General features: G+C 40.2%; 2 protein-coding genes across 2 annotated transcripts in view; both read right to left on the reverse strand.

Annotated features, from left to right (window-relative positions):
* Nucleotides 1–3193: 3193 nt before the first annotated feature.
* On the reverse strand, nt 3194–9931 carry LOC118416120 (apolipoprotein D-like). The gene is made up of 5 exons (XM_035821195.1): nt 9844–9931; nt 7280–7418; nt 5024–5145; nt 4199–4290; nt 3194–3776 (listed from the first exon to the last, which is right to left on the reverse strand). The coding sequence occupies exons 2-5, from the start codon at nt 7394–7396 to the stop codon at nt 3514–3516; spliced, it is 594 nt and encodes a 197-aa protein (XP_035677088.1). The 5' UTR covers nt 7397–7418; nt 9844–9931; the 3' UTR covers nt 3194–3513.
* Nucleotides 9932–14518: 4587 nt separating this feature from the next.
* Nucleotides 14519–22878, reverse strand: part of LOC118415493 — a 9093-nt gene continuing 733 nt past the window's right edge. The window contains exons 2-8 of the mRNA XM_035820152.1: nt 21892–22209; nt 21063–21461; nt 17495–17605; nt 17315–17383; nt 16736–16765; nt 15939–16054; nt 14519–15577 (exon numbers count right to left, since the gene is read on the reverse strand). Coding sequence (XP_035676045.1) covers nt 15191–15577; nt 15939–16054; nt 16736–16765; nt 17315–17383; nt 17495–17605; nt 21063–21461; nt 21892–22209 — 1430 coding nt within the window. The 3' untranslated portion in view covers nt 14519–15190. The remainder of the gene's footprint in view (nt 15578–15938; nt 16055–16735; nt 16766–17314; nt 17384–17494; nt 17606–21062; nt 21462–21891; nt 22210–22878) is intronic.

Consider the following 22878-nt stretch of genomic DNA (forward strand, 5'->3'; position numbering starts at 1 on the left):
ACCTGAAGTAACAGTTACTCATTGACATTGTTTCTTTATTTATTTATTCGCACACAAGTATTACATTAAAACACAAAACGAAAACAATGGATAAAACAGGTGCAAGAGGAGGGGAAAAGCTTGTGAAGCTTATACTTAGCCCTCCTCCTTTAAACTAAACAAAATTGATTATGATATATAATAATAAAGTAAGGTAATACATAGAATAATAATAATACAATAAGGATAAACAAGTAATTAATGGTATGAATTAAGAATGAATGATAAAGTAACGTAATATGTAGAAAATAATAATGATGCAATAAGGATAACCAAGTAATTAATGATTTGACTTAACAATAAATAATAAATCAGCATAATACTTAGAAAATGATAATAGTGCAATAAGGATTATCAAATAATGGAATGAATTAAGATAATATGATTAAAAAGAAAAAATGTGGCTTCTACAGGGGGCTCGGATGGATTAACAGATGGATTTTGAGATTACGTTTAAAAGTCAGGAGAGAGGAACTAAGGTTCTTAAGGGAGGGGGGAAGATCATTCCATATTTTAGCACACATGTATTTAACAGACATTTGGGCAAGATTCTCATTGTGTTTGACAGTGGCGGGAGGAACATCTAGATTTATCAGCTTTTAAACAAAAACTCTTAATATAGATCTAGTGAATGGTGAAAACTAGCCATGAGTAGACAAAGCTGTGTGCTGATAAGTCATTCTTTAAAGGTGGACTCTCACTGCACTTGCGTCACTGCGGGGTTCGAAAGATACTCAACGAATTTCAGAGATGAAGAACGAATTGTCTTACTGTTGTGTATTTTGTCGTCTTCTAAGTCGTACTTTTACGTATTATGCAATATCTAAATTATAAAGAAAAATCGGAGAAAATAACAAAACTGTGACGCAGTGAACGAACCCCGCAGTGACGCAAGCTTGACGCAAGTGCAGTGAGAGTGCGCCTTTAGTAAATAAGCTAATGTTGTGCTGTGGGGATGATACTTCAGGACCCCAAGTGCCGGGATGTTAAACGCGTAGGCCTCTTTTTCTGTTCAGGGTGGGGTTGTACATTTTCTCATATGTTGCCCTTCTAACTTGTCTTCGTTTCATTGATATATCAATTCAGATTTTCGGTTTAAAATCTGGTATACAAAGATCCTTTGTCCAGTCACTGACGAAAAGTAACGGCTGCTGTCTGAAATATCTGACCGTTATCCAATTGTATCCGCTTTCTTGTCAATGGGCAACCAACTATGCTTGAAAACATGTTTGTACAGTCATGTTTGTGAAAGCAACCCAAGCTGTGTCTGGCAGGTAAGTCCAAATGTTTCAGTCCTTTTTCTAATGAAGTTGTGGACACTGAGACAATGTTCTTCTAACTTACAAAACATACGGGTGGAAATGAGACAAGTTGCACAACAATCTCTTGTTGAGACCATTTTTATTAGAGTATTCCATTGCTAAGCTATGGCTTTATGAATATTTCCAAGTGCCTGTTTTTGTCATCGTTAAATATCTTTCCTCTAATTACAGTTATGGATATAGTCTAAATAGGATGTTGTAAATTGCTCTTAGCTGGTACATACCAAATTTGTATTGAAAAGATATCGGCTCACGGTGATTTACATCATTCACCCGGACGGGAGACCTGGCGCATATGAAAGGGCATGTCACCCCGTAAGGGGCGGTATAACCCCGTCGTGTGTAAACATGTGCGATCACGTCGACCGATGATGTATGTTCGTCCGTATCTCTGTGGATCTGCCGCTACCAGCCCAAAGCTGCCTAGGCAGATCCGTGTAATGAGTTGTATCATTGTCAATAAATAAAATAAATAGAATATATCTAATTGCAATCTACATATTAAGTATCTTTTAATAGACCATAGTTGCAGATCTTAATTCATTTGGTTAAACGTTTTTCAAATAATAAAGGTTTGTCCGGAATCTGTCGGATTCCCTACGAGTTCGTACGGAGGTGGTACTTACTATTTACGGATCCCAAAAGATTGCCAACGTTTTGGCAGGTAGACAGCACAGATCTGCACCTCCGGTAGTTTGTGCCCTTAGCTTTTTAACGTACACTCTTATAAACTCCGTATTCACGAATGGAATAAAATTGGGCCAATTGTTGACCATGACAAACTTTATGGACGACTGACCCGTTGGAATGTTATGCTGAATCTTCGTATCTTTAAACATATTAATAAATGGCTGATAACAAGTAATGTGAAGAGACCCCCAACATTTTGTAGGCTACACATCCCAGTTTATTGACTACAGTACCGAAATTTTCCCCAGCTTTGCACATCGTACCGAACTACACAACTAACTGTCTTCCTGTTAACACCACCCAATGCACGTCTCCCAAAATGTCGGGAATTTCATTTGCACTGCATACAGAAAAGAAATCAAACCCAATAGCATTCATTTTAGATTAGAAGTATCACTAGTTGATGACCTCTATGTCATTTAATGTCCACATTCGGTATCATTATCATCATTGTACTTTCCTGTATTTTTGCAATTAGCGCTCGGGCATGAGTTTACAGGTTATTATTATTATTATTATTATTATTATTATTATTATTATTATTATTATTATTATTATTATTATTATTATTATTATTATCATTATTATCATTATTATCATTATTATCATTATTATCATTATTATCATTATTATCATTATTATCATTATTATCATTATTATCATTATTATCATTATTATCATCATCATCATCATTATCATTATTATTATTATTATTATCATGATCATCATCAGCATCATTATTGACTGAAATTCAACGTTGACAAAGGTATGTTTTTAACTATATCAGCACACGTAGAGTAAACATGGCTCTTCCATTTTTCTCTGTGTAAATCTAGTTTATGTTAACTTATAGTATCTAGCTTGATTAGCAGTAAAACATAGATGAGCCAAATTGCCTACAATAGAGTTACTAAGCAATTAAAGACGAGTAAAAGCATAAATATTGTTATTCAGACTTCTACAACTTTGTATCATAAGGGTAAAGACTTATCTGAGCATGTCACGTATTGCAGTATTAGCGAACATTTCGTATAGATGTTTTTAAAATTCAGCACCATTGCTTATATCCAGTTTACATGGTAGAGTATTTCGGGACGAATATGACATTGTGACATATATATGGCCTCCTTCGGTCAATGGTAAAAGCCTACTTGATACTAGAGTATGACAAAGAAAATGATAAACTCTGTTAGGCTGTGTTTCTCACAAGTCTGTCACCATCCTCAGGGCAATGTGCCACATATGCTTCTCAAACGTAAAGTATTGGGCCGGCGTTAACGTTGTTTGCAGCGACACCTAGCTACAGTGTTGGATATTATTAAGAGGAAGGGGACAACCGGTCACCGAAACATCAAGTTTTGATTGTATGTAGATCCTGCTAGTGAATTTATAGAATTGTTATCCAGTGATTTTCAAACCTGACAAAATTTGTGTGGTACTCTGGATTCTCTCGATCATTCTACTAACAATTGAAAAATTTACTCGATTGATGGCAATAGCCAAGTTCACCACTATCACAGTATTCTACTTCTATCCTGGTTGTATCGATACCGTATGAGTCCAGCAGGTCGTGGATGTGCTCCAGGTACCCCACTGCGAGCGTGCGCCGACGGCTGAGGATCCAAAGCAACTCGAACTTGCCGACATACAGATTCGTGCAGGAATACACCACGCTGTAGTTGACGTAGTCCGTATCCAGTACCAGGTAGTAGCCGCGCGGTTGCCCTGATCAAATGATAGACGAACAGAAAGTTATTCACAGAGGCTTCATACCACATGCTTCTTCACACACACACACGCACACGCACACACACAGAGATATATGTATATATACACACACACACACACAAACGAGCATAAAAATGCTCACACACACACATACACACACACATACACACACACACACACATATATATATATACACACACACACACATATATATATATACATACATACATACACACACTCACACAAGCGAGCATCGAAATGCTCACACGCGCGAGCGCAGTCACACACACACACACACACACACACACACACACTCACACACATCATATTTTATCAACATTAAATTACAAAGAAACATCAATACAGAAACTGTTGATAAGATTAACAGCTCATAATGGCAGAGTAAATTGTAACCTTACATTCGGAGAACCTAACTTCAAGGCAGGCAGGCTCATTGTTGATGGCGTTTTTTTGAAGGTAACCAATGACAGAATCAGATGTTCCATCGGGCCTGAAAGAGGAAAACAACTGTTCTGTTCAATAAGACTAGGGCTGGGTACCGGTACAGAAAATTCAGGTCCAGGTCCGGTTCAGGTCCAGAGGATCAGGTCTAGGTCCGGTCCTGAACATGGACCTGGTTCAGCATGTGGAACTTGTGAATTGACTGTACTCACAACAATAGTCCATTTCACTACAAAGTTTGGTGGAGTATTCGACTTATCATGGCGTTCTAAAATCCTAAAAGGCTAACAGCCACTGTACGATTCATTGGATTCACGGCAAACCTTGGTAGAAATAACTATAAAATTTACTTTACTTTGCTCCTGTTATTTTCTTCAACTGGTAAGCAAAAGGCCAAAACGTGTGAATGCCTGATCAAGTAACCGGTTCATTTTCTAATAGGTCCAACATCCGGTCCAGCTGATTTTTCCAGGTCCGGTTATTCCGGACCGGTGTGACAGCGATCTCGACACCCCCCCCACCCCCTATCTCGCCCTCTTTTAGCGATTTTGCCCCCCCCCCCCATCTGACCACGATACACTGGAAAAACTCTCTAAGTTCGTCTACACATGTTTTAAGAAGAGAGAAGATGCATGTAAACTATTATAGTGAATGTATAACATTTCGTTTAATATCTTTGATATCAAACTGATTGCGTTTAGCCCCAATGGGGCATGAATATGCAACAAACGTCATTGTCATTGTCATTGACATTTGTTAAATTGAGATGTGCCTAGACGTACATGATTTGGGTGTTGTTGACTTTTATACGACCATCGTCCCTCATGCTGTAGTGAGCACTGCTGCATCTGCCTTTTTGAAAGTAGGCCGGGAAATGTTCCATATCGTACCACTGTCCCAGGTACTATATGTGAAGAAGAACACAATATTAGGCAAAAAGAAAACATGCTTGCATTTTGTAATGAGGTTCACGTTTCTATGTATTACTAAGTAGACATGCGTGAAATGCATGTTACGTAAAATGTCAATGATGATATAAACCAAGCAAGTCCGACATTGTTCTGCAAATTGACCGACGAACTCTGGACATGTGTAAGGCTTAGGTCACTATTGGAAAAGGGGCCCTGCCGGGCAGTTAACGGGCTGTTTTTCTGCACTTTCGGGCGTGACCCCTGCGTGGCCCTGTGGGACACCTTGCGGCTGCCGGGGTATTTTAAGGCCTGGTCAGCCCCTGGTTCAATTTTAACTCTGACTTAAAATGAACCAGGGACCCGCTAGTACCACCACCCCGCGACCTAATCGGGACAACACCGAGAGGGACCCCTCCGGTTGCCGGCAGTCCGGATAAATTGAGGACTGCAATTTTATGACGTCATGTTGACTTCATTGATGTATCTATTGGCAACAAAAGTCGGAAGAAACATTATCATTCTGTTATCTGTACTTGCTGTTACATTTTGTACCTTTTGGTAAGTTTTTGGGAATACCATTTTTTTCATTGTTCCAGCCAATACAATCGAATAAATGACGTCATAATTACCTCATTTTACGTTATAACAGCGACAAATTTCTACCAATCTTTTAGATATTATGTTTACATTACTCTTTAAAAATGGTGGTCATATGATAAGTCCAGAGAATAGAGTTATAGAATGTTGAAAGGGGCGGGCATCAAAAGCCATAGACCCCCTCCCGCCCGTTCCAGATTGACCAAAAAAGCCCGGTTTGAATACTGTAAATGCATGTAAGTTCGCGGGGTTTTAATTTCGCGGTAGCGAGAAAATGGACTTTTCGCAGTGGTATTAAGTTTGCGTCAGCACCATGCACTGTAAGTTCTTACTGCCATGCAAAAATGTTCGCGGTGGTTTTAAATTCGCGGTGAGCCGGTCACCGTGAAAACCGTGAACATTAAACCACCGCGAAAGTTTCTGCATTTACAGTAGTGTGAATTGTTAAGACTGCACATCATAAGAACAACTAGATATAATGTCCACTATTCATTTGAGGCAAAAAAAGGCAGACAAAACTTTAGTGGTAGTAATACCTTTGAAAATATTTAGTCCACCATTGATGACATAAAATGGCCGATTCGATAAAAATTACATACTCTTCGTAATGTGGCTACTGACTGCTATGCTATATGTCATCAACTTAGCTACGAATTCCCGAGATCAATCCGCAGTCACGTTTTAAGTAGGAAAGGGAAGTGTGTATTTCACTGGACTCTACCAACGTACATTTTCCACGAAATTTCACGAACATTGGGAATAGGTGCCAATTTTCTTTTGCGGTCATATATACTAGTATTTTGACGTTCGACTTCTTCAAACAAAATGGCCGCGCTGAATCTCAGCCTTTGTCTCCAATCAGATGCAAGGTACCTTATATTGGAAATCGCAGTATTGTTAACACCACTGTCACATTATACACGATCTTCCGGCGTATCACTGGACGGTAGGCCATATTTAAGATCAGGGGGTTGCGCGTATTTTTCACCTAAAAACCGTCCCTGCCACATATAAGCCTTACTTTGTACCTTGTACAATTGTTGTGCAATAAAGTTATTATTATAAGCGAGGCTCAGGTGATTGCCACATCGATTTTCGCGCAATATGATGTGAAAGGGGTATAATGAGTAAATTCAAAAGTAAAGGTGACAAATGTTCCAGTTTTTGGCGCATTTTTTAATGTGAGATATTCGCTTGCTAAAGCTAAGGGTACAACCCGCCGTAAGTGCAAATACGTGCTGTCTACGTGCCAAAACGTTGGCAATCTTTTGGGATCCGTAAGTGGTAAGTGCCGCCTCCGTACGAACTCGTAGGGACTCCAACGGATTTTGGAGCACTCAGACTCGCCGCAGAACTTTACGTACAGGTACTTTGTGTGCCATCGGGCTGCGGATTTGCCCCCAGTAAGTGCCAGTACGGGCGACGCGCCTGCCCTGTACAGCCTGAACGTGGCGGACGTGGCCTCCCAAAATAACGTACCAACAAATTGCACGTATGGCGGGTTGTGCCCTTAGCTTAAGCACGACATACCTTGGTTCTGTCGAAGTTCGCCTTCAGCTGTACGTCGGGGCACGATGAAAGCCATGTAATAATTTGGGCGTTGGTGGTAGCTGTAAAAGCTATGAACGCCAAGATGAGGGTGATCATACTTCCTATTCACTGGCGTCGCCTGGGAAAAGTTTGTATTATTACTCAAATATTAGATATGATAATGCTGCAAAGAATTCACCTTGGTACATTATTACAGGAAGTAAGGACGCTATTTTATGTACTTCAGGCACTCCTTTGAATACAGGACCTCCATTTTACGTCCCTTGCGAAAGAGGAATGCAATCCTTTACAAAATGTCCAAACTAAGCCGTCCCAGGGATCAAACTCAGGAATTCACGGAATTGGCATGTTTTTCTCACGACCTACCTACTGGTTACCGTTTAGGATGTTACCCACAACTACAGTTACTTGAATTTTAGTTGATATTGATAAAAGACTTCACACCCAATAATTTGGCCCAAAGATTTGGTCAGTGTACCGTATTTCTGGGTGAGGCCGAGAACTTGATATTTTTTCAACCCCTCGCACATGTTAGTTCAGCACCATGTGAACTATATGCAAAACGATATGCCGTTAACCTGGAATCCAGTCTCCTTTTGGTACGGCCTGCCGTACCCTGGGAAAACGCAGACTCCTAACGAGGCACGCAAAGTTTACCGATCCCTACAACACGCTCGCACGGGACACCCGTCGCCTAACACCCGCCGGCCCTCGAACCAGCTGGCCCCTACTAACACGAGCGATGTTGGGGACCGGCGTAAGTGGGGCCAGCTGGTAGTGGGGCGGGTGCATAGAGGCGGGAGGGCGCGCGTTAGGCAGGGGATCGGTAACTCTTATTTGCGACTCTTATTTGCGAAGCTTCTCGAGCAGGTTTCCCAGGGTAGGCCTGCCGTAGTTAGTGTAGGCTCTCTACGGGGCCAGTGCAGCTCTCAGCCGCCGGGGTAATCGCTGACAACCGGAAGGATTTTCACGCTGTTAGAATTTGCCCAGCGGGAGTTAATTGCGGTGGCCGGCTAATTGTCCCTCAGCGTGAAAATCCTACCCGGTGTGACCGATTACCCCGGCGGCTGGGAGCTTCACTGGCCTCGTACTAAGCCTGCACTACGGTAGGCCGAGCCACAAGTAGGCTGGATTCCAGGTTAATATGTCGTGAGTTAAATGACCCCTGTGTTCCCATGGGGATTTGCAAGACAAAGCTGCACATTCATATTTCGTTCCTTGCGCAAGTGCCAAAACAGTTTAGACATTTCAAATATTGTCTTATAAAAACTGCAACTCAGGATTGTCTAGCGTATCGTAAATATCCATAATGGATTTCTGTAAATACAGAAACTTTCGCGGTGGTTTTATGTTCGCGGTGGCCGCTTCATATCGCGAACTCAAAACCAACGCGAACATTTCCCTTCTGTCTTCTGCCCGTGCCACCTACGGCACTTAATGTATGATGAAACGTTTGAGATAATACTTGCCACGAATAATTACCAAGACACATTTTAGTTAGCATTCATTCATTTCTACATACCACCTACTGTATAACACTATAAAAGTATCCCTGTAGTACTACGTATTCAGAGGGTAGATACGGTTTGATCACGCCTGCAGTGTCAAAAGTAACCAAAAGTTCTCTCCGTTTGTAACGTACTTTTTCATAATTCCACCAGGTGCTATTATACCGCCACCTCATAAACGTTGTTATAGAGGCCTTCTCAAGATTGTCTTCAATATCTGAATGTCTGAATTGTATTAAAAGAAATTTAACATTCGGTGTTCAAGACAATTTTGGGAAGACCTCTTAACTAACGTTTTTTGAGGTGGCGGTATTATGGCACCTGGTGGAATTATGATTATGTTAACACCCTTGCCGAGTAACCAGTGTTTTCTTCGATGTAGCAAACGATACATCGTCAATGTTGACGTCTCTTTGAAGAAAATAAGTTTTCGTGACAATTTACAATGTACCATTGACAATATAGCACGTATCTAATTTGAATATTCCCACGACACCCCCACATCTGGTGATCATCACGAGACTTACAAATACGTGTAACATACTAGTACCTGCTCTATTCTTTACACATATAGGATTTGCTACTGAAGCAGAAAAGTCAACTTTACGTCTCAACATAAAAAGACAGTAAGCGTCATCTGTAACCTGAAAAGCGTTTTGGTTTTCGTACGGAATGTGCATACCATCTGACGGCATGTGTAGACTGAGTACATGTCTGGGTGGCCATACAAGTTATTGTGTCCTATATATCTGTATAGGTCAAAACCTGATCATTTTCGTTTTATGCTTCTCTCAAACTTCGTTCTATAAACCACAAGCGTATAAAATGAAAACTATGCCATGCATAGTCGATCCAGGACGTTTTCAAATATTGATTTGGGGACATTACTGGATTTTTAAACAAACCGTTTTCGTGAGCATTTTATATTGTTATAACTTTGGACAAAAATGCGCACACAATCACAGTCAATTCATTTTAGTGGAAACCAAGGAATCAATGTTGAATGTGTACTACTACACATCGCTAAGGCCTTACCTGAGAGTTTACTTGTTGTGCCTTCTTCCTCGGAATACAGAGGTCAAAAGAGACCGTGTGATGTGTTTATGTAGAGGTATGTCAGCTGTATTATTCAGGTGTTACCCATTTGGTTACAGGGGTGTTTTAGTTTACAGCTACGTATTGTAGGAATTCGGCGGGCTGTAAATATGTTGTATCTAAAAATCTCCATTCAGATTGAAATTTGCAATTTGTTGTGTTACTTTCTTTCCACATTTCCAACATCGGTATACAACGCAATGGCAAACCACAAGAAGTCTCCTAATTTTTGGTAGCCTATCCATTTGGTCAGTCATGGCTGATAAATCAAGTGGTTTGGCATGTCGTCTGTACTCCGTTGCGAAATGATGCACGTTCTTTTTTTTCGCGGTAGCTGTTTTTATCATGGATGTAATAATTTCAGATTTCACCCCTACGCCCTCCGGTATCCAAGCAGATATTGGGTTATGTGCATGTCCACAGCTTTAATAGACCCACTTTTTACAATCGTGTGCGTCTCAGGTATCCACTGAAAAGCTGAGTGGTTGTTTTCATTTGGTGTCGTTCGATATGTTAGCCTTTAAGCAAGTTTTTGGTATAAGCTGATGTGATGTGTTCTGTTTGCAATATAAACACCAAGTCATACACCACAGAAAACATCACAACCGACATAAACCATAATTCAGTTGTCACAGAGTATGTTACCTACGGTCACTTGTTTATATTCGAAAACATTCCCACGACAAAACAAAGTCGTTTTCGTGCGCCGTGAACATCACTGTTTAGTGTTACTGTAGTGTTAACTTATTACTGTTGATTAAGTAGTGTGTTTCCAATGTTATTGTATACGAAATCTTTTCGTTGGTGTGCCTTGCAAAAAAAAAGTTTTGTATGTGTGCATTTGTTTGTGTCCTTGGAGTCATGCTGCATGAAGAATGTGTTTTTGGATCATCAGGTAATAAAAAGAAATGGTAATGCAAATAGGGGCGGGTAGATGATGGTCTGATGATTGGGGCCCTTGTTACCTCCATGAAGATGGAGGTATTGTTACCATACTGTTTTTACCCTGGAGTTAATGTGGGAAATATTTCAAGAACCGATGGAAGGTTTGCAATGGTTTTCGGTGGGTTGGTAAGGGTGGGAATGGTGATGGTGCAAGTTGATTTTGCACCACCTGTTGGTTGACATTGGTACTGCAGCAACACATTTTGTGTTATATCTTTGCACCTGGACTTGCTATTTTGCTGATTTTTATGTGGCAGGTAGGTGTAGAGCGGACGTTGATTTTCTGTGAATTTCAGCCTTGTAGCTTTTTTTTAAGGATCAGCAGGAGTGTTTCATTTTTCGATGTTTGTGTGTTGCTCGAATAACTTAAGAACCTGTGGGTGGGTTGCGATGGTATTTGTATGCTGGTTAGCTAGGTGTTGTGATGGTTTTCGGTAGCGTGGGAATTTTTGAAAGCTGGGGCTTTACGGCGCTGTATGTTAATAAAGGATCGTGCGAGCACGATGATATTTGGCACATGGGTCGGGGGTGGTAGCTTGACACTCAGGTTGGATTTTGGGCCTCCTGGTGTTTGAACTTGACATTGCAGGTGACATGGGGGGGGGGCATTTTTGGCGCTGTATGTCCGGAACGATACGCGAGATTGCAACGATTTTTGGTGCATGGGTGGGGGGTTGTTGCTTGTTGCTTAGGATTGACTTTGAGCTTTGTCGTGTTTGAACTTGACACTGCAGGTCGAATTTTGTGTCCGGGAGGGGCTTTTCCAGAGTTGTATTTTCTGAACGGATGGTGTGAGCGCAATGATATTTGGCACATGTGTTGGCGGTGGCTGCCTAATTCTCAATTTTGATTTTGGCGCTGTTGATGCTTGAACTTGACATTCCAATTTACCTTTTATGCGGGTTCGGCGCGTGCGCTGTATCTCCAGAACGCAAGGTGCCATTGCGTTGTTATTTGGTAGATATGTTGGTGCTAGTGTCCTGGTGGTCAGGTATGAATTTCTATCTCCTAGTGTTCGAACTTGACACTGTAGGCTGATGCTGTTTTTTTTTGTTTGTTGGGGGCAGGTCCACTAATATCTGCTTGGTTGTGAAACAGGTGATGGTCCAGGGTTTGGGTTGATTGATAGGTCTTACTTTACATGTGTAACCGTCATCTGCTTTGCAGGGGCCTACATGTATGTCACCTTTAATGTATAGGGTTACTTATATCCCCTGTTTAAATGGCAACAGTGCCAGATGATGATGCTGCCAGATAATGCTACAGCTCCTGCCAGATGATATCTGTTGCTGTATTGGTAAGGTATAATATTTTTTCAACCCCTCGCACCATGTGAATTATATGCAAAACGATATGCCGTTAACCTGGAATCCAGTCTCCTTGTGGCACGGCCTACCGTGGTTAGTGTAGGCTCTCTACGGGGCCAGTGCAGCTCTCAGCCGCCGGGGTAATCGCTCACACCCGGTAGGATTTTCACGCGGTTAGAATTTGCCCAGTAAGGTATAATTTGAGTTTGCTTCTTAGTCTCTGTGGTTTTTTGAGAGCTGTATTGTACTCAGAGTTTTCATCGGTTCTGGTACAAGTTCCTTTACCCTGTTTGGCAATCATGGTTAAACAGAAGAAGATACAACTTTCTAAAGTGGAGGAGAAATGTATAGAGCATGAGCATAGGAGAAAGGTATGATTTTTGTTGTTTCTTTGGTGATGCCATCTCCATACTGTATGCAGGTAATTTTAGGCAAGTCATATTCACTTGCTTTACGGGCCTGCTTTTAAATCTATAGTACAGGCAGGGTTAAGTGGTGGAGGCTTTGTTCAGTATCGTCTGTTGCATTTTGTCACTGCAAATATGTGATGAAATTGTTTTCCCCTTCTAAGCAACTGCTCATTGGTTTTGGGGGATGTTTGCTGGGTGTTCGCTCTGGCTACAACAGCTTTCTGAACTTTTCAAAGTTTCCATTGCCAGCAGCTTGCCATCTATAAATGGGATTGACAAGGACATTTTGATTATTAAGACCACCCTCTATTAATTCTGCTGTTAAATTTGGCTTAGATACTACAAGAGATTTCGGCCCACTTTACATTACGGTTTTCGCGAGAGCGGGACTGGCGAGAGCGGGAGCCCCGTGTGAAGAGAATTCCCGTCGTTGTTGTCCCGTTGTCTTCATATTTTCTCCCGTCCACTCCGAAGTGCATGCCCATAGGCTCAGCGGGAGTCCCCGACAACTTCAAACTGCGTATAAAGAGAACGCGTCGGGCTTCCGACAGCGGGAGTCAGGGTTTAGGCGATTATTTCAGTGCGTACTGCCATAACTTAGCAGGTCATCACTGAAAAAAAGGGGTCTTCTATCAAACAGTTCGCTTTGAAAGGGTTTTAAAGTCCTTTTTTTATCAAACATTTTGTGTTCGAAGTTACCGGAAGTGTCGAAACAACAACGTAGTCAGGGATTTGTATTTCTTATGAAAGTCACGTATTTGAATTTTCAATCACTTGGAAGTGGTTTGCAAACAAAAAATGAAATTTTGTTCAATATGACAGCGGTTAGAATTTCCCGCGGGTGTGTTGGGTTGGTCAGATTGAATGAAAATATGATACCACCCTGGGGACTAACTGTTGCTGCTCCATGGGGGCTACCACTATCCATATTGTCTATGGAACTACTGTAAAAGTACCATTGGTCAAATTATGCAAATAACCTTTCGATGTCAAGTGATATATCACTGCAGAAATAAATCTTTAATGAATGGCATTGGAAGAACACACACCAAGGAGACTTAGCAGCTGCATCAGGTCAGTACATTGAAATAGGAAGATATCAGTACTGAATATATCATGTGACAGAATAACCGCATGGGCCATCTGAGAAAAAAAAGTAGCAAAAAGTTATCTCAACAACTTCAAGGTACTGTGGTCGGTTATGTACTTAAGAAATCCAAAATAAGTAATGTTCATCCATGTCCAAACTTACAAATTCAGAAAATGGAATTTCAGACTTTTGCATGGTGCACAACCAACACGGTAAAAAGCTCACTTTTCCAACCACGTACTGCAGACAAAAAGGGAAAAAAATACACAATAGGTCTACAGACACCCAATACATTTCATGCAGGCCTGAGGTCTACGAACTCTTGTTGTAATGGGTTTTTGCACTGTTTGGCCTGCTGGTTGTTGCCCATAGTACTTCAGAAGGTGTTTTATTTTTATGTTTTGAGTAAAGAACGTTAGGATTTATTGCAATGATTTATGGGGTGATAGGTAGTTCTCATGCTCTGGAAAAATGTACATTAGTTTGGGCCCCTTAGCGGCTAGTTTCGGAATTGCAGGGGCATTATTGCCAAAATTTTCGAGGAGTATAGCTCGAAAGGAATAATGTCTTGTCATGATTTTTGGTAAGTAGGTAGGTTACATAAAGATGTACAAAAGTAATAAATTCAAAAATAAATTATGCAAATTAGGAGAAAATTTGATTAATGAATGAGAATATGTTATCATAGAATTGTTTTAATGCATCTCTTGTCTCGGACATGATGTAGTCTTGACATTTAGGTAGAATATAGCTTGTTACATCAGGAAGAGGTGTAACAAGTTTCAGCCCCCTAACATTTGATTTTAGAACTGTAGGGGCATTTTTGTCAATACATTCTAATGAGGATAACTTAGGAAAGGAACGACAGATTGGCACCATTTTAGGCATGCAGGTAGCTTTACAGTTCGTTGTCGTTTAACTAACGGAGAAAACAATAGATACAAATGTTTTGATATAATTAGCTTTTGTCTTGTTGAACCGGTCCAAACGAGGACGGGATGTTGGACAGATCGGAAAACTAACGGACTATGCTAGCAGGCGTTCATGTGTGTGTGCGCTTACAGTTCCAAGAAAATGAAAGGAGCGAAGTAGGGGAGAGTTGATAGTTATTTTTACCGAGTTTATTTATACACTGTCAGTCAAACATAGTCTAATATGAGCATTTAATGTTGTTTACATGGAGATAGAATTTTAGAACGCCAATGGATGTCGGATACTCCACCAAACAGAATCCTTTGTAGCGAAATGGACTATAATGTTTTTAGTATTATAAGTTCACGGATAGTTACTTCTAGCTTCAGGTCCAGACCTTGACCGGATTATGGTCCGGATCCTATGGACTTGGACCGTACCTGTACCAGAATTTGTTTTGACCGATAACACCTCTAGCTGCAATGTGCACCAATCACTTCGCCTTCAGCAAAATATTGCCTCTTTTCAAAATGCGATACCTAACGTTATATGCATTCTGCTGTCCATTTAGTAAAATTTGATAGCTACTTTTCCCCAGTTTCTCCAAATTTAACTTGGCCAATCTAGCACGGTGGACAATGTTTAGCTTGTCGACTTGGTCTGCTGTGACGTCGTCTGAAGAGGATCCTTTTGGGGGACGGCCTTTCCGTTGGATGCACATTCCTGTGATTCTTACGCTGACTTGTGGCGTCGAAAAGCTTCATGACTCCAAAAAACGTTGCGTCATGGTCAAGTTTGATGACGCAGCCATCGCAGGGCATGTGCAGGTACACGCTGTTGTTGGGGGAGAGGTGTATGACACCAGCAGTGAAGCAGGTATTCCAGGGGACCGTTTCCTCCATATACTTCCAGCAAGTCAAGAAGCGGTATGGGTTGTCCTGATCATTTTCTACCACCATCACAGAATGACTGGTTACTGCCGACTTTTTGCTGTTGTACAAATAATAAACCTGGAAGTGATAAAAAGACTTTTGAGGAAATTGAATGGTCAATTAATGAGTAATGACAGTGGTCATTAAACATATATGGAATATTGTAAATTGGTAAAAGGCAAAGGTAAATGTAGTCCATGGCCGTTTCAAGAACGTAGGTGCTATAAACACTATGTCTGAGGCACGGTATTGGAAGGTGAAACCCATCCCTCTCTCCCGCCGCCACTTCAGTCCTCTACGTACAGAAGTCAGGTATCCATTTATTTTCTGATTTTACTTTCAGCTCGAGACGCCTCCACTCCTGAGGCATTGCAAAAAAAGTCACTGAAACACTTTACATTTGCTGATAAACATGTTTATCCAGTCAGAAATATCTTACCTGGCTGTAGATATAATAGTCCCCCTCTTCAAACACAGTCAGTACGCCGCTGTGAAAGCGGAACTTGTCTGATGGTTGGAACTGTTCCCAGTTCTTTGTGAGGACACTGTCATGTCCTGAGTATGAAAATGTGTTTAAATTACCATCAGGGAATGGCGGCACAAATTGTCATTTTCATAATCGAGCCGTTTTCCCCCGTTTGAATTCTTTTACATTTTCACCCAACTCCTTTTGAATCTTTTAAACATGTTGCTCCTATGCCCCTAACAGTAGTATTTGCTTGCTAGCATCAATAGTGTAAAACAAATGTATCAAACATCCATGAATAGTTGCATCAGGTTAGGTGAGTGAATCGATAACGATTTCTTTATTACAGCCACGTGTTTGATTTGATGGACATCTGTCATCTTTAAAACAATTCACGGAATTCTTTCATCTTCTTCAGGGCAATGAAGACTGCTTCAATTTGCACTATAGCCAAACGTCGCTGCTAGCAATGCGATCCCAAATGTAAAACACTATTTCATAGTTTCCAGGAATTGATTTAATCATATGGACGACATACTCTGGGAACTCAAAAACTGATGCAAGCTTGCGAATAATAAAAAAAAAACATTGCCCGAAAAAAAACCCATTGTGAATGAAAATACTGTCACATAAAGATATCCATGTATGACTGAAATTGTTACTTTGAATTTTGAGTTTTGCTAGTCACAATTATATCAAACGTTTTCAATAAACAAATATTTGCAGTTACTGATTTTCCCAAAGCTACTTCGTACTATATAATTACTTACTTCTCACGGTGTGAGTTCCACCAGTGGAATCTGTAGGAGAAAGACGTCCCAGCATTATCTAACAAAATCATCATTTTGTGTACATATTCATGTTTATCATATGTAGATCCAATCTAATGAAAGTAATATGGCATGGAGATATTGCATCAGCATATGTTATCACGAATTCTTCTAGCTGTTGGTCTTAGAGACGCTCGTGTAAATTTGGGAGTGTAGTAGTTCCAGTAAAAAGTTGTTAAATGATCATATTTAATGGATTTGAAGAACATATCAAGCTGCAAAATCACAAAACGTTATAATAAACCAAGAAGGTGTCAACCTCATTGTAATAAACCTATATACTGATTGCATAGCCCCGCCCACCTTTGTCAAAACGTAGAAATGCAGGATGAAAACAAAAGTGTGTTTGACGGACACACAGTCACATTTTCTTTGGTGAAACTGCTTTAAAGGCTTCGTAATATCATTCTCTGTTGGTTGAACTGTTAATTGTGATTGGCAGTCTGCATAGGTCTGCAATATATTGCCTGTGGTAAAGCCTTGGGTGGCCTGTAGGTATAAACTAAAACTCTCTCATACCTGATTGAGCTTCAATGTGTGCCCAATTACGTGAAGCCCCGTCCATCAACGACGAACTTGCCTTTGCAGCTGTATGTACAAAATAAAGTGAATAAGCCTTTAATACTGTTAAGAATTACCCGAGTCAATGGATATTCAGACTCACTGACACACCCGAATTAGCATATCTATTTTACTTACGTTTTTCACAGTGAACACCAACCCATCCGCGTCCGCACTTGCAGATGTAGTGATCCACACCATCAATGCAGGTGCCTTCATTCTGACAAGGGCTGGAGTTACATTCACTTACTGTGAAAAAAAAACAACAGAGTTAATACAACAAGCTAAGATAAGAATAGCTGAAGATTTCTTTTTCCTTAATATATATAATTCACAACAAAAGGACATCGACTTTCGTAAGATCTTCTATATCTACAGTCTGTACACACATATTACCAAGAGAAATTAACATGTATATGGATATATCAACATGCTTAATGAATCATTTACACTACTGGTTCTAATTAAGATCCTAACATGAAGCAATTAGACTAATAGTTGTTTCTTCCAGCTTTTGACAGTAGTCTAGCAAATTGATTATCTGAAATTAAAAAAAAGTAAATTTGGTTAGTGCAGGAAATCGCAAACTTGTTGCTGTGAAGTTTTCCGCCCAAACTATCAATTATTTACTTAGATACAAGAACCATACTTCATACAACAACGTTTTATGAATGTAGCCTAATGGACAGTATGTAAATGCGAAAAAGAAAACATGATAAATAGGCCTGAAACAAACACCGCTTCATACACATGAACGTACACGTACCCTATTAAACCACTTATGCCTGTCACAACCTGCTATTTTAGATACCCATATATATCAGCGTACTCTCAACAAGAAAAGTGATAAGTATAACGGTATATACTCTTCACTGGTACTCTAAATGACCATAGATAACATTGTGGGTCTAGCTACAAGTAATCATACATGTGTACAAAATTGGAGTAAAGCCAAACGACTAACTTCTAATTATTTTCACTCCGCGTACCGTAGGTACGCTTCGAGTGAAAATATTGTTTTCATACGGTTTCTTCTTTCTTTCTTTCTTTCTCCTGTCGCGACCTTTAAAGTGATTCCTCTCCGTCGTTCCTGGACCAAATGGCCTGAAATTTGGCACAAGGGTACAGTGGACCAATACCCAGACCCGTTTTTCTCATTTTTTTTGATAGATACCTTTACAATTATTTTAGGGATGTTTCAAGGTCATTTTCTGGCCCGGCTGTATATTCATGTCTCCCGTGCCCAGGTATTACGTCCAGATGACTTGAAAGTTGGTATGATACTGCGTGAGATACTTATTAAAAGGACCCCGGTATTATTTTTGGCCAAACGTCACTTCAAAATCATTTAAAAGCCAATTTGGCGGGGTATCTACGCATATTTTCACCGAGCTCGCGTTTCGCGCGTGTAACCATATATGGTCACGTTTGCACGTGCGTCCGTTGCACCATATATGGTTATGGACGTTTCCGCGCGTGACGTAAGCTGTTTACCTGCAGCTGTGCAATGTGGCTAATTGAATTTAGAAGGGAACCAATATGCGCCCGACACTTAGCGGAAGCGATGACCTGATTGGTCAGCTCGGGTACAGCCAATGAGGAAGGGTTTTTCAACTTAGCGGCTGGGAGTACATATATGTCGCCGGGAAGAAGTCCGTTAAAAGTAAGTGAAAAATTGTACTGTTTATCTTAAAATTGGCAACAATACACAAACGCAGTAACAAATTTGGGTAACTTGTCGTCATTATTGTGTAGTTTTTGTTTGATTTACCCACGTTTAGAGTGTCTGGATAAGCGATACCGTAGCGTCAGAATGCCGCGGTAAGTGGGAGCGCATGCATGGAATATTGTTGCGCTTTGCAGTGACTGATGAGACAGTACTAGTATTGTATCATCAAGCTTTATTGACACGACAAAAAGTACAGTCAATTTTGTATGGCCAACTTTAAACTGCAACGAAAAAAGAAAGAATACAGAGTATATCTTACAATTCTACTAATTAAACATTATGATATGATTCTACTAATTATCGGTGAAAAGTGTACAGTAGTTCTCTTCCATAGTAACGTTATATGATAGTACAGATTTTCAAGGGCAAATCTACTAGTACAAACGTTACACTATGTTGTGAATTGTCCATTCAGGTTGGTTGTACAAGAATATATGTAATCAGGTGTGGCTTTTTTTCTAATCAACAAACAAAAAGGATCTTCCTTTTACTCTGGGTGGCAGTCATGAAATTACACAAAGGAAATACTAATGATTGTATTCTATTCTATTTTCTACTAGAGGAAGAGGCTAGGATACACCACCAGGACTGTTGTGCAGACAGGTGGGGTTGTGCCTTGATAGAGGGTGTCAATTTGACAGTGCTAAATTCATTATTGGTCGGGTGCTCGAACTCAACTAATTCCACAAAGTCTGGCCTGTCAGAGAACACAATAGTCAACTGGCTACAAAGGTGGCATCAACAGACACCAAGGAGAGGATAGCAAAGTCACGTACAAGAAGTGCTACTGTGACAGAAACACCAGCTTTATGTATGATTAGGCTATTTGGGACAATATTGTAACTATTAAACTAAGTGACAATTAGAGATATTATTATACCAACCATGAGTTCAAACATTGTATTTCATGACAGACGTGAATAAGTTTTTATGACTTTTCAGACACCACGTCATGGTATATGCTGTGTAATTTAGTAATGCACTGTACTACAAACAGTTAATCAGAATAATTAGATAATCATAAACTGATTAGTTTATGTGGAAAATAAATGGGACGTTAACTTTATAACAGACGTATAATAACTGCAATTGCTGCATCCTTTTTTCAGGCAAAAAGCATGCAAAACATTTAGATATGCAAAACAGACTCCGTGCAAACATACAGTCGCTAATTAGCTTTGTTCATCAATATAATGTATTAGCTGATTAACTCTAAGTATAAAAACAGAATGCGATCCTTTTTGTCTGAATACAATGTGCATACATTTATATGTATTTGTAATGATAATGTAATTGCAGTGCAGCCATGATATCCAATTGGATTTTTTTTTAAATTGCACTTCGCTAAAAACGGCTAATAAGCATATCTTGGTAAAGAGTTAAAAGTGTAGTGCAGTTTGTTTGGAGGGGTCTGCTTGTATGAAGATTAGTTATGCTTGTGACAACCTTGAATAAGTGCAGTAATTGCCCTTGCCTTGTGTAAATAAGCAGGAAAACTTTAATCATAACCACGCTATTGTCTGCTGTGGGTACGTAATACCAACGTTTAGGGTCGCATAACGTGTTAACGCATCTGTAGAAAAAATACAACACAATTTCCGTTTGTGAAATAAAACCTTTTTTTCTTGAAGTAAAACGGTGCTTGCTTTGTTAATGTGTGAAACATTAGCATGCTGTGTGCGTGTTGTAATAAAGAAATAAAAGTTTGATTACCGTACAGTACTCACATTGGATTTTTCAAGTTCAATTTTGGAAAAGTCCATTTTTGCATAAAGGGGAGAGCGGAGTGAAAATAGCTGAATTTGCTCCTAAGCAAATACCGGCCTTTCTAGTTTCTAAGTATCTAGGTAGCCTAGCTTTAACAGCATTTCCGTGAACAATCATTTACAACACTAAAAATACCTCCCATCGGAGGCTAAAACTCCCTTCCGGAGGTACGAGTAGAAAGCTACAAACTAGACCATAGTCTAGTCTCACCTTTTTCACAGATAACTCCCCATGTATCACTACAGACATCATCTCGCCATTGGTTCGGGTGTCGGTTAGTTTCCGGTGTAAGGACTGTGCAATGTTGCAAGCCATGACCGTTATTTGGTTGTCCCGGAAACCAACGGCTCAAGTTGCCGAGTGGAGTGCCGTCTTCCCACTCAAAGTCACCTTCAACTTCCATATCGTTCAAACCGATCCAAATATTGATGTCGGTGTAAAACATGTTTCTGTACTGCACTATGAAGTCATGAGCTGCCTGGTCTTTTGGCATAGCTATCTTTGAATCTTCAGCTTCGCATAGGGCTCTCGCCTTGGTATAGGTTGCAAATGTTGATTGCAGGAACTTGTAGTACCTAGACCCGTGTTTTGTCCAGTCTGCAAGTGGCCCTGTATATAAATGGCAAGAAATTGGACTTTTATGTGCATTTGATGTTGCACTTAAAAGGATTCATCGTTCCCGGTCGACCCTTATTCTACGTATTAACATTCAATTTGGCTAAAACACACAGGCAATATTACCAAAACCTAGCAATATTTGCTTATATCATAGGACATAGTCGAGACATAACTGTGTGGTTGAAGTCTTGGACCATAAATTTCTGTCTGTCAACAACATTGGATCAGGGCCAAACCAGAAATCTAATTATTAAAGTATCGCATTACACCATTTTCACCTTACTTTCTGGTAGGCTGTCCAACTGCGGACGCAAGCCAAAGCAAAACAAAACAAACAGACAAGTAAACGCACTAACAGTTTACACAATACCTTTGACACAAAATTACGTTCTCAGGGAGGAGATAGATAACAGAAACTTACCATCACAAATGACTCCTACGTCATCGTCATGATCACAGTCGTTGTCTCCGAATTTGGATTGTGGACACTCCAGGATGTTGGACTCATCCCCGGTGCAGCTTACGTCACTAAGCCAAACCGGTCCGGACCCTGGACCGAAGTCAACGGTTATAGGGACCGCTCTTTGGAGTCCGAGTTGTCTACAGAGGACGTTAGCAGCATGGATGTCCCAGCCTTTACTGCATACAGTTCCCCAGACACCACCAATAGCGATGGCTCGGAGTTCTACTCTGCCTTCGTTCTGTTTCTGGCCACCAGACAGTCGAATCCGAACTCGGGCTGCAAAATAGATAAAGGTTCTTACATTTTATAATTACATCCTCCGCATACTCCAATAATTGTAATGAGAGAAAAAAACAAGTTGGGTAAGATATCTATAGATTTTCAAAAAAGACAAAACATAGTATCACAGTCAACGAGTCTTAAATTTCCGTATAGGAAAGGTGCACCAAGTGACACCTTTGTGTTAGATTGGTGTCAATTACCAAGTTGATAACTATAGTCTACTGTCCAAGCAGAGGTTAGGCTCCGGCTGTTTTTTTAACGTTTTTTAGTCGTTTTTATCGGGATTTCTATTTTGTATTCTATCTTGTTGTGTCAAAACCTAACGTTTGGCTGGCGTACTTCAAGAAAAAGGACAAACTAGAAAGCCCGATAAAAACGACTAAAAAACGTTAAAATACAGCCGGAGCCTAACCTCTGCTTGGAGAGTAGACTATAGTCATGGCACCACACTGGTGCCATTTTTACTAATCATAACTAATTTAATTCTATAACTACGGTCATGATTACATGTCCTCACTAGTGTCACTTAAACAAATACTATCAAGGCTAGCACACAATATATTTTTGCAAATTTTTGCCCCTTTTATCATTATCCCGGGGAGGGGGGGGGGGGCTTATTTTTCTAATCAGGCGAGTGTCTTCCATAATATTTACTTGCTATGG

Source organism: Branchiostoma floridae, chromosome 5 (assembly GCF_000003815.2).
Source record: "Branchiostoma floridae strain S238N-H82 chromosome 5, Bfl_VNyyK, whole genome shotgun sequence".
Classification (NCBI taxonomy): Eukaryota; Metazoa; Chordata; class Leptocardii; order Amphioxiformes; family Branchiostomatidae; genus Branchiostoma; species Branchiostoma floridae.

Excerpts from the sequence above, each read along its gene's own strand:
- LOC118416120 (XM_035821195.1), bottom strand. The coding sequence starts at position 7,396 with ATGATCACCCTCATCTTGGCGTTCATAGCTTTTACAGCTACCACCAAC. Across the intron at positions 5,146-7,279 it reads CGAACTTCGACAGAACCAAG|TACCTGGGACAGTGGTACGA; the intron begins GTATGTCGTGCT and ends CTTCACATATAG. Across the intron at positions 4,291-5,023 it reads GTCAACAACACCCAAATCAT|GCCCGATGGAACATCTGATT; the intron begins GTACGTCTAGGC and ends TTCCTCTTTCAG.